The following is a 15,191-nucleotide window of genomic DNA, read 5'->3' as shown; positions in this document are numbered from 1 at the left end:
TCCAAACTTAAGTTTGCATAAAAAGTTCCCTTTAAGAAATTTGTTGAAGTCTTCAAAAAATTCATGTGTAAGCATCTTCTTTGGCCTTCTTGAATTTAAAGAAATAACCACTTGAAACACACCTCAACCTGGAGGCTTCCAAAGGGTATTTAAAAATCATAATTTTTTTTTAAATTTATACCAATTTAACAGCTCAGTTTCCCAATGTTACCCCTGGGAGGAAGAGACAGCCACATATGGCATTTCACGATATTTACACACATGGTACAAAAATGCCCAGGGGTATGAAACTCATTGGGAATACAATTTGGCAGTACCCTCATTTACACCTGCAGTTTTAAACTATTTTTTACATTGTACTAACACATCAGATTCAGAGATGTGCACGCCCTTGAGGATGTTCAGGAGTTACCAGTATATGGTGATTGCATAATTAATATTGCACAATTGTATAAAAACATAAATACTAGCTATTCTAGTTTTTAAATACAAAATACAAGTCACATACTTTTTAGTAAATCAAGTGCAATTCAAGGGGTCTCTATGGTCCTTCTAATAAAAGGCAATTTTCATACTTTTGGCACAAGTGTAACCCCCATCACATGCCAACAAGATCTAATTACAATACATATCTTTATAGTAGCACTCATATACATACAGTATAAAAACAGGGTATTTACAAAAGGAACTCATCATACACAGAAGCAGCCTTAGTGGTTGAATCTGAACTCTTTGTTTAGCATTGTTCACGTTGTGAGAGGGATATGCGACCCTTTTGATTTATGCTGGTTACTGCGGGTTCACATTCACAGAGGGAGGATGTCCTAGGAGACCAATGCGCTGTTTCTGCTTCCTCTGTTCTGTCATCTGGAAAATTAAAAAGTTTTCTCATTAGACCGAGACACTTCCTGTACGTCAGCTCACAGAATCAACCATCAGTATATTTGTGGTTAGGGTTTACTCTGAAACCCACTTTCTACAAATAATGCAGTTCCGGCTGCTATGCCAAATATGAATAGATTTTTTTAAAAAGGCAATTGCATTCCCTTTTGTGAACCCAACAGGGATATCTGTGAACCTGCCCATGTGACTAATTATTCAGCTATGACAGATACTATTTTGCACAACAATATTCTATGAAGTGCCACCTTATGGGCATAAAATTAACCTACACAGTAACTTTCAAAAAACTTATGATAATAATTCTCTCTGTGGCCTATTTGGGGAAAGTAGGGATACTGTGTGTCAGAAGAAATCCATCTCAGTCTGGAAATAGCTAACAAAATAGCTAGAAATTCACTTCCAGACCCCAGCACTTGATACGAACATCCTTCCTCATTTGCCAAAAAGTCCAGATATGAAGCAATAATGCAAAGTAAGGCACAGAGGAGAAAAACTACATTTTTTTCCACAAAACATTTTCTGTAACCTCAGTCCCAGTATTCCAGATGCTTCCCAGTAATAATTTACATTCCTTGTGATACCACTACTATATCGGAGAGGGAACAAACAAGGTGTATGATCTGAAGAGTGTGACAATTGTAACAGAGAAGCAAGGTCATCTCCCTTCATTATTGTGATCCAGAGCACTGGAAAGCAGCGATCATCCATAGTTCTTTCCATTCAACGCCTCCCAATACCTTGTTAGAAAACTGACAAGGTCTGAGAGCCCGTGAAAAACACCACAGCAATTTCATCTGTAAGACTGGCATTTCTGTGGTCCCCATCATCCTTGTGTATTTCACGAACATTAATGAATTTATCCTCATGTCATCCCTGTGATGTGGGTAAATGTCTCTGTTTTAAGAGGAATGGAAGCAGAGATATAGAATGTGTTTACATTGCAATTAAAAATTGACAGCTTGCTGTGTCCGTTGACTTGGGCTCACAGGATTCGGGTTCAGATTGAACAGTACTGCAATTAACACCCTTAACCTGAGCTCTGCAAGTCCACATCAGCTAACGTGGGCCAGCCATGGATTTTTAATTACCATGTAGTCATACACATAGTGCCTGATTTTCACAGATACTGAGCACCCACAACTCCTGTTAAAATCAATGAGAGTAGAAGGCACTTAGCACTTCTGCATAGCAGGCCTGAAATGACTAACCCAAAGTCAGAGGAAGTCTTTGGCAGGGAGCGGAACTCAGGCTCCTCAACTCCAGTCTAACACCAAATTCTTCTTTTGGTAACAGGTGTTACCATGACAATAGCTGCAAATTCTAAGGCTCAGGGCAGGTTTGTACTACAGGGTGTCATCAACCTAAGGTACACAACTCCAGCAATGTGAATAGTGTAGCTGGAGTTGACGTACCTTAGGCAGAGTTGCTGCAAGGGGTGTGTGTGTGTGTGTGTGCAAGGGGTGTGTGTGTGTGTGTGTCAGTGTCAACTGGAGAAAATCTCCCATCAACTTAGTTTACACATCTCATTCTAGTGGCATACCATAGTCAATGAGGCAGGGATTGGCAGTAGATTTAGTTGGTTCAGTAAAGACCCTGGAAAATCAATTGCCCCAGTCCTGCATGTTAGGTAACTGGAGACCTGCCCTTACATCAACATTCTGAGACTCAGCCTTGTTACTTCACCTTTCACATGGCATTACTTGATCAACCCACAAAAGGGCCACAATCTTGTTCCATTTTTATTGTTTCGTCCTCTGGACTGAACATACTGAGACTTAATAGAAATAAATGGAACTGGGCTACCATGCGTCTGTGAAGGTACTTAGAGGGTTTTTTTTTTTTTTAATCAATACAGGCAGTCCCCGACTTACGCGGATCCGACTTATGTCGGATCCGCAGTTACAAACACGGACTGCGGGACCGCGCGGTCCCGCCGCCCGTGTACTCCCCGACAAGAAAAGCTGCTCCATGTCTCCCTGGTCTGCAGACCAGGAAGACGTGGAGCAAAGGGGCGCGCCTGGGCTGCTCCGCTGCGCGAGCCCTCCCCCCCGCGGCTTTACAAAGCCGCGGGGGAAGCCGGCAGGGGGGCAGCCCAGGCGCGCTGCGGCTGTCCCGCTGCCGGCGTCCTCAGAGGCTTTGCTCCCTGTCTCCCTGGTCTGCTGGTCTCCAGCAGACTAGGGAGACTGGGAGCAAAGCCCGGAGGACCCGGGCGGCGGGACCGCGGTGCGTCTCGGTCCGCCGCCCGCGTCTTCGTGGTCTGCTGGGGGGGGGGGGGTGCAGCTAGTACGCCCCCCCCCCCCCCCAGCAGACTAGGCTTTTCTCCGTTGCCTGTGGCAGAACAGCTGGGGCGCTGCCGGTTGGTCCCACAGCGCCGCTCTGGGCGCTACTGGACCAACCCGGCAGCATCCCAGCTGCTCTGCCCCAGGCGTCCTGATTCAGCTGCTGCTGGTCAGTTTCAGCAGCGGCTGAATCAGGACGCCTGGGGCAGAGCAGCTGGGGTGCTGCTGGGTTGGTCCAGTTGCGCCGAATCGGCGCTACTGGAGCAACCCAGCAGCACCCCAGGTGCTCTGCACCAGGCGTCCCCAAGTCAGCTGCTGCTGAAACTGACCAGCGCTGACTACAGGAAGCCTGAGGCAGAGTTGCTCTGCCCCGGGCTTCCTGGAATCAGCCGCTGATCAGTTTCAGCAGCAGCTGACTTGGGGACGCTTGGGGTTCTTAAGTTGATTCTGTATGTAAGTCGGAACTGGCGGTCAGTTTCAGCAGCGGCTGAATCTGGACGCCAGTTCCGACTTACATACAGATTCAACTTAAGAACAAACCTACAGTCCCTATCTTGTACGTAACCCGGGGACTGCCTGTATTCCTGCTCTGTTTCAGGAGTTACTTCAATAACGGTCTGCTATTCAATGCAAGTTGTAAGAAGCTAGTTTCTAAATATTCTACTAACAGTGTCCCATTTTTAAATTTTCAACCAAAAATTAGCATCAGCAACAGATTCAGTTTATATAAATTTTTTACTAAATGTTCAGCTGCAATATGAATTTCCACCATTTTTCATATCATACTATTTGTTAATGGCCCTTTTGGCTTGGAATTTATTTGAACATAACAGTGCTTTTCCATCATATCTATATTCATGAAAGGACCTAAGGTAACTAATCAGTGTAATCAGGGCCGGATTAAGGGGGTGGGGGCTAGTTGGGCAGCTGCCTGGGGTGCCAACCTATGGGGGGCACCTAATGGCAGCTGTAAGAGGCATCGCACGCCCGATTGCAGCTGTAAGGTGCGCAGCGTGCGGGGAGGCAGGGCCGCACATGCGCTGTGTGCCCGGGGGCAGAGCCACACATGCGTTGCACACCCGCTGCTCGGGGTGCAAGAATGGCTCAAGCCGGCCCTGAGTGTAATGGCTCAGTTTTGAAACATTTCACTCCAACTGCTGATGCACATAACTTATAGGGAAAGTAAGTCAATGCCAGCATAACAGGTAGCCTGTTTGTATTTTCAGCCAGTGAATATGAGCAGATTTAATCTACACATTCAGAGACTGAATAAAGTCTTCCTTTCTAAAGGCAGGCATTGAATATTTAAGTTTGCCATGGGAAGGTGAATCAACCAGACTGGATTGTTGTGAACTTTGGAATGATTCTTTTGCTACTATGTTTCATTAGAGGACTGAAAAGCATTTTAAATACTATTTTAGACACTATTAATTAGTCCCCTCATCTCTCTGATATACATTCTGTAAATATGTTTCTTTAACCACTGGGTGAAGGCCTCAATTTAACTTTCATGGAAAAACACTGATTTAAATGGAGCGGAATCAAGCTGTGTTTTTGTCAGTATCACATAAAAGAAGGGGAGCAGCACTAGGAATAGGACCAATGTCTTAGCTCAGTTTCCCTAATCTAACTCCTAGATGTCCGACAGGTTGAACCTCCCTGCTCTGGCACTCTTCGGTCGTGATCTGTCCTGGATCAGGGAACTGGCTGGACCAGGGGAAGTCAGTGCTGTGCCAGAGGCTCCGCTGTCCCCCAGTTCCCTAGTCTGGCTATGCTTCTGGCCCTAGTCCACTGCCTGACCATGCTGGACACAGGACTGTTGACAAAAATAAGGAAGTCCAGATTACAGAGGTTCAATCAGTATTGCTATATGTTATTTGAAACTTGTGTTACTTTAAAAAATACAATTAACGACTTAATACTAGCAGAGAAAACCTATTTGTATTCATTAGTTCTTCTGGACAAATTGATATGCTTTCAGAGGGGAAGGCAGGGTTTTGAGTAGCAACTGGTTTCAAACAATTAGAGATAAAGGAGGCACACAAAATGGTAAAATGATGTAGAAAGGATAGCAGTTGAGAAAATAGCATGCTAAATTTTAGTACAAGTAGAGTTAAAAGGAAGACTGTTTTTCAAGGAAAGCATAAGCTGACTAAATGCAAGTTGAAAAACAAAATGAAACCTAGATGCAGAGTCACATGGTTCTAGTATGATGTTTGGGTGTCAAAGATCTCATGGAGCAATTTTTTCCTCTCTCACTCTCTCTATATAAGAGGTTTTTCCTGCCACATGACAGAATGACGTCATCAGGGTTGGCAAGTGTAGTGAGCAGCAGGCGCAGCCCCCCTACTTGTCTTGGTCATTGCACTTAACTGGAGAGTGTCTCTCTTTTGTAACTTGTTGCTTTAATGCCTTCTGCAAGTGCTTTATGCTCCTTTACAATAATGAATTAAAAATGGTCCAATTTTCAATAGTTTCTGGTGCAACTTGATTTCAAAGTCACTTTCAAATGGGACACACAGAGTTTCAGTTTTCATGAGAGTTACAATCCCCAGAAACCTATAGGATCAGTCCAAGCACAAAGCAAATGAATGAAATATTTGCTCTTTATTTAATTCCGAATAATCCTTGCACTAGCCCCAATTGCTGGAGACAGTGTTCCTAATATTATGGAGAGATGTCCTGGTTTTGTCTCATAATTGGAGCATCCTGTAACTGAAGCAGGGTTCTCAGTGACAGTACTTAGGGAAATTCCTAAGAGCTATCTCATTAATGAAGCTGGTATCCTCCTCTGCCTTGGCAGTGAAGTAGCCATTGAAAAGCTAAATCTTTCATCCTCATTTTCACAAAGAGCAAAGGAAGGTTCTTAGTGCTTAGGCAGGGGAAAGTTGCTGCTTTTAGAAATAAATGAATGTGGGGTGTGATACAAGGCTTTAGCTGAAGTTGATGGAAAGAATCCATTGACTGCAGTGGATGTGAGTCAGACACTCTAACAGGAAGGCCTATATCACGTTTAATTGTTTCCAGGCAAAGTGGTGTATAGTAGCTACAAAATGAGTATATCAAGGCATACACAGATAAGAAAATTTGATTTGATTTGGGGGGGAAACATTATGGAAAGCAGCAAAGTCCTAGAGCTCCAGATAAGGTAACTGCCGTTATAGAAGTGATCTATGAAGGCTACTGTAGTACCATAAGAACTGATGAAAAATTAAGCAACTGGTTCCAAGACTGTGGGGGCACGAAACCACCATCATGTATCATGTTCTCAGACTGGACATCAAATGCTAGCTGTGTTGGCGAGCTTGAGAGTGGATGATCTACAGTTAAATTTATAAACGTAGGCACATGACATTGTTCAACGGAGTTGAAATTATTTTTTTCAACTATACCTTGGACAACTATTGTAGTCAACAATAAATGCCCAGACAAAAGTGGTTACATCTTGGAAAAAATGTAGAAATGTATGTATACTTAGGAAGATTGATCAGAGCCAATGATTCTATCATGCATGAGGTTAAAAGGAGATGTGACTTAGCCACAAAATTATGATCTGAAAATATACATTTGGCACTAAGTGAAAATTTATAAGACTACTGTACTAGAAGTATTACTCTATGTGGAAGCAGCTGCATTAAATGAAAGTCATTAGAAAACTAGAAGCAGCAAGAGGGGAGAGCTCTTCAAAAGACTGCAGGTGTACAGTAAAATGATGTTAAGACAAATGAAGAAGTTAGGAGGGCTGGATGTGAAATCCAGGTATGGAATTGGTTACAATAGAAAAGGTCATGGTGGGGGATACTGCAGAAGACAAACAGATGGAAAGACACTAAAGAAAGTAAACCTTTCTTGGAAGTCAGTCTGCCCTACAGGCCAATAATCAATTATGTACGTAGGGATGTGACCAGGCTGGACTTCATAGAAGAATATGCTATGTACAGGAATGAATGGCACTACTCCCTGTGTCTGCCAAGAAGAAGGAGAGCAGAACAAAATGGAGTTCATGGCCTGGTGTCTTCTTCACCATCAGGGATGATCCAAAAAGGACAGGACTTCTCTCTCAGTTATGTACTTCCAAAAAGCCCTTAAACTTTGCTGATCTAGTGTGTAGCTATGACGGAGAAGGCAATATTAACCTAGGGGTAGTCAACTGTCTCCAGGACCATAAAAATTGATGACATATTAAGTAGCTAGTTCTAAGACAATGGGACATGGAACCACCATCACATACTATGTTCTTAAAATGGACATTAAGAAGATGTCTAGATTACAGCTCTCTTTCGAAAGAGGGATGTAAATTAGATATATTGAAATTGCAAATGAAGCCGGGATTTGAATTTGCATAATTGCATCATGGCAGATTTTCAAAAAATGCTATTTCGAAAGTGAAACCGTGGTCTAGATGCAGTTCTTTCGAAAAGAAAAGCCTTTTTCAAAAGATCCTGTAAACCTCATTTTTTGATGTTAGATGAGTTGGAGGGCTTCAGATTGAATGAACTAGAGGTACATTTGTAAACCTAAGCAGATGACATTGTACAACACTTGAACTGATGATATTCTTCACTAACTTGGAAAACTGTTGTAGTCAACTTGGATTTACATTAAATGCCCAGGCAAAAGTGTGGTTACATCGTGGAAAAGTGTTGATAGAACAAGCAGTGTTGTATGTGTACCAGGGGAAAAAAAAAATGAAAGGCAACAACAATAATAATATGATAAGTAAATAAAGTTTTCAAGGTCCATTCCAAAGCATCTGGATTTGGTGCAGAATCTACCTATTGACTACCTCTGGTAACCTACCTACCTGATTCTCAACAGAAAAGCAGAGCACATAGTGGAGATAAAAGGGCAACCAGCAGCTCAGTCATTACCCTCCTGTGAAGATCAACTACTTTATGCCTGTTTAGAATTTGGTGTGGGTCATCCTCCTTTCCAAGTGCTAAAGAATGATTCTGTATCAGCCGCTTGTAACTATTTAGTCTTTAAGATGTTACTAGACTATTTGTTGTTAAAATTTTTTCCTGTTACAAACTTACTCTGCTATCCCTCTGAAGCTTATCTACTTGCTGTCTTTTTTTCTTCCTCCCCTGTAATTTATTTTCCTTCTCTCTCCCTCCCTCATTTATTCTTGGATCTGGACTTCCAACACTCCAGTCATGTGAAGAAGTGGGTTGTGCCCATGAAAGCTCATGATACCATCTACATGTTTTGTTAGCCTTTAAAGTGCTACTAGTCTATGTGTTGTTTTTTAAGTTTTTCCTGATACAGACTAACTTGGGTACCCCTCTGATATTTTATCAATGTAAATTTACTAGCACGGAAAACACCCTCATAAGATTAGATTCCTTGACTGGGTTTTTCTACTCTGCCTGCACAGTGCACTACTTTGAAACTACAAAGCAAGCATATAATAAAGTAGTTCAATTAAAGACCAGTAACATTTTAATTCATTTCATACTCCGTGCTCAATTTCACATGCTTTTCCTGGCCAGCCTGCTGAGAAGATTATGTCTAATGCATTGTAAAATCTGCAGTTGTAACTAAGTGCAGTACAGGAAACTTGAACAACAGGAATTTAGCAGGTTAGAAAGACTGTATAAAAGCATGGTACTCTATAAAAGACACAAGTACCTCTAGTATGTTATAGATCTGTGCCAGCTAGGCAATACTGCTCTTAACTGAACTCTTTCCACCAAAGGATACCATGCTATTTCTAATATAGATTTGGTTTGGATTTTACGAGTTGCTGCCTGCAGCATGGTGCTCCTCATTTAATTCAAAGTGAAACTAATTCCAGTTTAAAATAGGAATTAGAATAATAGAGCCATCCCTACAAACTCAGTATCTCATCAGGGAGAAGAAACTCAGTGACAGCAACCAATCAGTTTAGTATTGGAAAAAGCTATCAACTATTTTACAGTTTAAAAAAAAAAATCAAAAGTTGAAGAGATAATGAGTCAAATTCAGTGACTACTTGTGGCCTGTACAATTTCATTAACTGCTCTAAAATTATAGGGGCTGCAAGATAGCAAAGATTTGTACCCAATTCACTCACATATAAACGGAATTAATTAAGGTATTGGTCTTCCAGTTCAGGTTATTTTTCAGAGCTATATAATTAGTGATGTGCCATATAAAATTTCAGACAAGCCACAGTTTCTCCTCTTTTAGCATCAGTTGGACACTCCAAGACCAAAATGGGAAAGGGCTTTGGTACCTTTAGCGGTCTGGGGGAGTCCAATCTCTGAACTGAACAGGGTCAAAAAGAACCTCTGCTAGCAGCTTCAGCTGTTAATAGTAAAGAGGCACTTCTGATACAACCATACAGATCTCAAGACAACAGCGGTTCCAGGTGGTATCCCCCCAAAACATGGATTTTTGCCATGTGGGCCAAGATCTGCTATTTCTAGGCCTACAAGAAGTGTAGCATAAAAAGGACGAGACTGAGTAGTTTTATTAAAAGGATTCTTTGAGGGTCTATGCCCATTTAAACGGGAAAATGGCAATAAAAAAATCAAGAACTGTGTTGCGTGGGATGCTCCTGTAGTTTCTTTTCACAGAGATGTTGCTGTTGAAAATCCAATAAAAACTACAGGGCAATATTCAGAAGTGCAGGGTAATTATCAGACTCCCTTTTTGAATGCCTGTGGTTAAATATTGGAGCTACCTTCTTTGTTGTCACACATGTATGTACGGGTTCTGTAGACACAAGTACCTCTAATATGTAACAAAAAGACCAGAGGTGGGCAAAGGGGCTTCTGCGGACCAGATCTCGCGCACCAAGTGGATGTATTCAGCCTGCAGATGCCCTGCCACTCCCCTATCCCCAGGCCAAATCGGGATCTGGGGGCAGGAGGAACATGTGAAGTCTCTTGCTCCCTGCCCCCGCCCCGCATGCGCCACCTGCCCCTTGTGGGGCAGGGGCAAGGGCAGGGAGCGAGAGACTTCATGTGCTCCTCCCACTCCCAGACTCTGATTGGCCTGAGGGTGGGTGAGTGTGCAAAATCTCCTCCTGTCCTACAAAGGGCACGTGGCACTTTGAGTAAAAGCGGCCCATGCTCCTTGCAGGGTGGGGGCAGGAAGCACATGAGGTCTCCTTCTGCCTTGCAAGGGATGTGCAGCGCTTTCACTCTAAGCACCACATGCCCCCATGTGCGCTCCTCCCTATCTGAGGCTGATTGGCCTGGGGTTAGGGGCAGCTTGTGAAGTCTCCTCCTGCCCTGCAAGGTGGTGGGTGCCTAGAGGAAACTGCCAGCTGTTCACTACAGCTGGCAGTTCTCTCTAGGTTGGGGGAGGGCGGGGGCAAAGACTTCATATGCTCCCCTATCCCCAGGCCAGTCAGAATCTGTGGGAGGGGGAGCACAGTGATGTCCTGGCTCCACCCCTTCAGCCAGCAGCCCCGTGGCCACTTAGAAAAAATGAGTGAAGTGCCTCTCCCACCCCATCTCAAATTATTAACCACCCCTGAAAAAGACAGTGGTCACTAGGTTGCATAAGAGTTTGCAAATGATTCTATCTATTTGGGTTTAGCAGTGTACAAACATCCGACAAAACAAACATTCTAAGACCAAAGTGCAATAAAAACCACTATAGTAAAAATTTAATGAATTGTAACTTTCTGCACAACTTACAGCTGACAGCCCAAGGTGTATTATAACAAAGTCTGGTAAGTAACACTGACTCAGAACTGAAGTTGAAGCAGGTAATCTTTATAAGGCAACGGGCAGCATTGCACAAGGTATTTTCATGATTTATGGGGACTGTCCTACACTTTTAGGGTAAGAAATCATCACATACAAAGAGGACAATATGACCTTAAATTTAGTTTTTGGACAAATTTTTATTTTCAAAAGGTGGATATATTGGAAAATGTTCAGTTCCATTACAACTGATTGGTCAGTCCAGCTCTATGACCAGAATTTGGATTGATGATTCTTCAATAGTCAATTAAGTTGTAAAAATCTATTTCCCAATACAGATCAATCCAGACTAGGGGCGGGCAATAATTTTTAGTGAGGGGCCATTCTGATATTTTGGGAAGTCGTCAAGGGCCACACTTCTGTGGAGGTGGCATGGGATCTGGGTGAGTCTAGAAGGGATCTTGGGATTGAGGACTGGGGTGTAGAAGGGAATGTGGAGTCTGAGAGGGAGTTTGGATGAAGGAGGGGGGTTATGATCTGGGGCAGGGGCTCAGGGTGCAGGCTCCAGGAAGGGTTATGGGTTCAGGAAAGGATTCTGGCTGGGGGAAGGGTAATAGGAGGGAGTGCAGGGTCTGGGAGGGAGTTGTGACCTGGGAGAAGGGGAAAAATGGGGTGCAGAGTGTTGGGTGGTGACGTGGGATAGGTAGTTGGGGGGGAAGAGGTGGTGGGGTGCCAGATGCTGGCTCTGGCTGGGAGATGCTTAGGTGGCTCCCAGCCAGCAGCTCTGCAGGAACCCAAGACTGGCTCCCTGCCTGAGTACTGGGTGGGCTGCTCCACATGGCTCTGCTCCAGCACATAAAGGGTGGGAGGGGGAAGACAGGGAATGGGGAGGCTTCATTTGCTGCCCTTGCCTTCAGCAAAATTTCTCAGCTCCTATTGGCTGGAAACTGACCAATGGGAGCTGAGGGATTTTGCCATGGTGTGGGGACAGCGCACAAAGCTTTCTCCTCACTGCCTAGACTGCACAGCAATTAGCCTGCTGTTTGAAGGGGCTGCAGCTACTCTGTAGTAATGTGTCGGCAAGGCAACCGCAGGCCAGATCCAGCGGCTTGGCGGGCCGGATCCAGCCCACTAGCTGCCTCTTGCCCACCTTGATTGAGATGGTACAAAATTTTTTAATCCAAAACACCTATTATCCAGCTTTACATCAAATGCCTGTTTTCCAATGTTTGAAGAGATCCCAGTGATCTCCCTCCAATTGGCTCATCCTCCTCACTGCAACTGTTTTGCCAGAACTTCCTTACCTGATCTTTAAGCTCCGACAGCTGGCCAGAGAGGTTGGTTACCAGCTTCATGGTAGATTCTAGCTTTTCCTGCAAGTTCCTCAGTTCATTCTGTTCTCCCTCAGAATCACTGCTTACAAGTGACATAGCACGCATCCTAGGGAACCAATCAAGGTTTCTTTCCTGGAATTCAGAAATGAGGATCTGATTACTTCTAGACAAGGACAAATCTTCAGCACACACAAGGAAATTTTTCAGAGTCACAAGCTCGTAAGATTCAGGCGTTCAGTTTTATTTGCACCCTCTTGGGAGGTTCTAGAACTACTTCACCATAGAGTTTTCATCACTGGAGAGAGAATAGCTCTGCAGGGTTTTTTTAATAGCTACAGAAAAGTAAGAGATAAACGTTTTGTAGTCTGTGCTTATCCTTTCCTGCTAATGTACTCCCTTCACCCTTAGATCAGCTATATTCCACAATATATGAATCCCCGCCTAACACAAACTGACCATAGTTAATGCTTGAAGATGCATTAACCAGAGTTAGAAACCAGCTGCTGGAATTGAGGAGTCCACTGGTATCAAACCTTCCATCTGATACAGAGGGGTTCTTCCTTGAACTGCTGCAGCTGATCTCTGAATTGGCTACTTGAACTCAAACCTTCTTCACAACCGAGAGAAAAGTATTTAAATACGATTGTGCAAAGGCATCTATAGTGCATTCCTTTGGCTTCCTCATTGCTATTGTCTACCATTATGAGACATCCCTTTTCAAAGCACATAGTTCAAGAGGAATATGGCAGATGTGGCCTTGAACGGTAGTGTCTGAGAATCAGAGTTGTGGGAAGTTTTGTCAAAACTGTATATTGGACAGAAAAATTGGACTATCATGAAGTACAGGCAGTCCCCGGGTTACGTACAAGATAGGGACTGTAGGTTTGTTCTTAAGTTGAATTTGTATGCAAGTCGGAACTGGTACATATTGTAGGGGAAACTCTAGCCAAACATTACTCCAGAGCTCAGTTTTATTCTCCCACACCTCACTTCCCTCAGTCCTTTATTCTCAAGCTGAGGTGTCTGCTGAGAAAAGCCGCTCCGCGTCTCCCTGGTCTGCTGGAGGGGGGCGCTAGCTTCGCGTCTCCCTGGTCTGCTGGGGGGAAGCAGCTAGTGCGGGGTTGACTCACCCCGTTTGTAAGTAGGGATCCAATGAAAGTCGGATCCATGTAACCCGGGGACTGCTTGTACTTGCTTTGTGGGGACAATTTTTTTTCTCGTGATAACACCCAAATGATCTCGGCAGAAACATCAAACATTTTTGGGTGAAGTACTTTGTAGTGTATGTATAAGCAAGTGCTGTAGTTGCAAGCGGGTGTGTGTGTATGAGTCAGGGGAGGGAATTTGATCACTAGAGAAAAAGGCAGTGATCTGCAGGATCACAAATGGGTAGAAAATCTGATCCAGGAAACACATGATAAATGTTGCCTACTCTCACCATTTTATCACAAATCTTGTGATGTGAGTTTCTTAAAGCCCCAGCTCCTGGAGACAAGTTACCACCAAAAGAATTTCAGCTTTTGCTTAAAAAAAAAGTCTCTAACTATCATGGTTGTCGAAAAGGACTGAAAATATGACCTCTATACATTCTAATGGCTTAAATAACAGAAAAAAAAGAATTGTATCATTTTTCCAAGGTATGAGTTTAGGGGATATGCATTTCACAATACGGGTATTAAGGTGGGCCAGAGCTGGGTTCTATTCCCAATTCTGCCACTGACCTACTGGGAAACTCATGTCACCTCTGTGCCTCAATTTCCCCACAAGGATAAAGAGATAATGCTTTAGATTCTATTTGTACAGTATTTTGAGATTTATGGGTGAAGAGCACTATATTAGATCTGGGTGCTATTAATATGGCCCATTAAAAATCTCTGCTAAGGGTTAACAGGTTATATAGGAATTTTGTCTATGGGGGTATTTTTACCACAAGTGGATAGGTACCACATGTTGCCAATCAATTTTAGATAGCTTAATTACTTTACTATACAAGGCTTGTATGTCTGGCCAACACTCAAAGTTTATCTGGTAACATCTAGCTGTAACTGAACTGAAATGCTCAGTTAAGTAACAAGCCTGGCTGAAGGGGTAGGGCAAGTATCCAGCGGAGAAGGATTCAAGGGACAAAATAATGCAGCGAAGCATAGTGATTGCAAGTTGGATGGGCCCTTTCACTTACAAGCCTCCCTCAACACCTGTGTTTTATCCTCATGTATGTCCTGACTCCTTTAGGGAAATAAAGAGCTAAAGGCAAAATAGCCAGTTACACAGACACAGTGTTCTAACTCCCTCCATTCCACCTTAAGAGAAAACAGAGTGGCTACCTCTAGACTGGCATGATTTTCTGCAAATGCTTTTAACGGAAAAGTTTTTCCGTTAAAAGCATTTGCAGAAAAGAGTGTCTAGATTGGCACAGACGCTTTTGCGCAAAAGCACTTTTTGCGGAAAAGTGTCCGTACCACTCTAGACGCGGTTTTGCGCAAGAAAGCTCTGATTGCCATTTTCACCATCGGGGCTTTTTTGCGCAAAACAGTTTTTAGCTGTCTACACTGGTCCTCTTGCACAAAAGCATTTGCGCAAGAGGGCTTTTTCCCCGAGCGGAAGAAGCATAGTATTTGCACAAGAACACTGACAGTCTTACATTAGATCGTCAGTGTTCTTGCGCAAATTCAAGCGGCCAGTGTAGACAGCTGGCAAGTTTTTCCGCAAAAGCAATTGCTTTTGCGGAAAAACTTGCCAGTCTAGATGCAGCCAGTGAATATAATTGTGTTTACAAGAACACAACAAGCACCACAAAAGCAGCAAGGAAATAAGGACAGTTTCATCTAGAATTTCTGCCACAACTTTTTTTTTCCAAACAAAAACACGGAAACCTTAAAACTGAGATGATGAAAAATGAAACAAAAACGAAAAGGGGAACATTTAAAGGTCATTTGCTGACAAGCCTGCTGTGTCTAAGTACTGCAGTCTATTCCTGTGTCATGGATACCAAAGCCTGCGAGTCTCTCAGCAGGATCCTATTTGCACAGAAAAAT

General features: G+C 43.4%; 1 protein-coding gene across 1 annotated transcript in view; it reads right to left on the bottom strand.

The window, feature by feature from the left end:
* Nucleotides 1–780: 780 nt before the first annotated feature.
* The window catches only part of ITPR1 (inositol 1,4,5-trisphosphate receptor type 1), a 268,821-nt gene continuing 254,410 nt past the window's right edge, over nt 781–15,191 (bottom strand). The window contains 2 exon segments of the mRNA XM_075939741.1: nt 781–867; nt 12,127–12,288. Of these exon segments, the coding sequence (XP_075795856.1) occupies nt 781–867; nt 12,127–12,288 (249 nt within the window).

The sequence above is a fragment of the Pelodiscus sinensis genome, chromosome 11, assembly GCF_049634645.1.
Source record: "Pelodiscus sinensis isolate JC-2024 chromosome 11, ASM4963464v1, whole genome shotgun sequence".
Classification (NCBI taxonomy): Eukaryota; Metazoa; Chordata; order Testudines; family Trionychidae; genus Pelodiscus; species Pelodiscus sinensis.
This window is presented reverse-complemented; position numbering and strand designations above follow the sequence as displayed.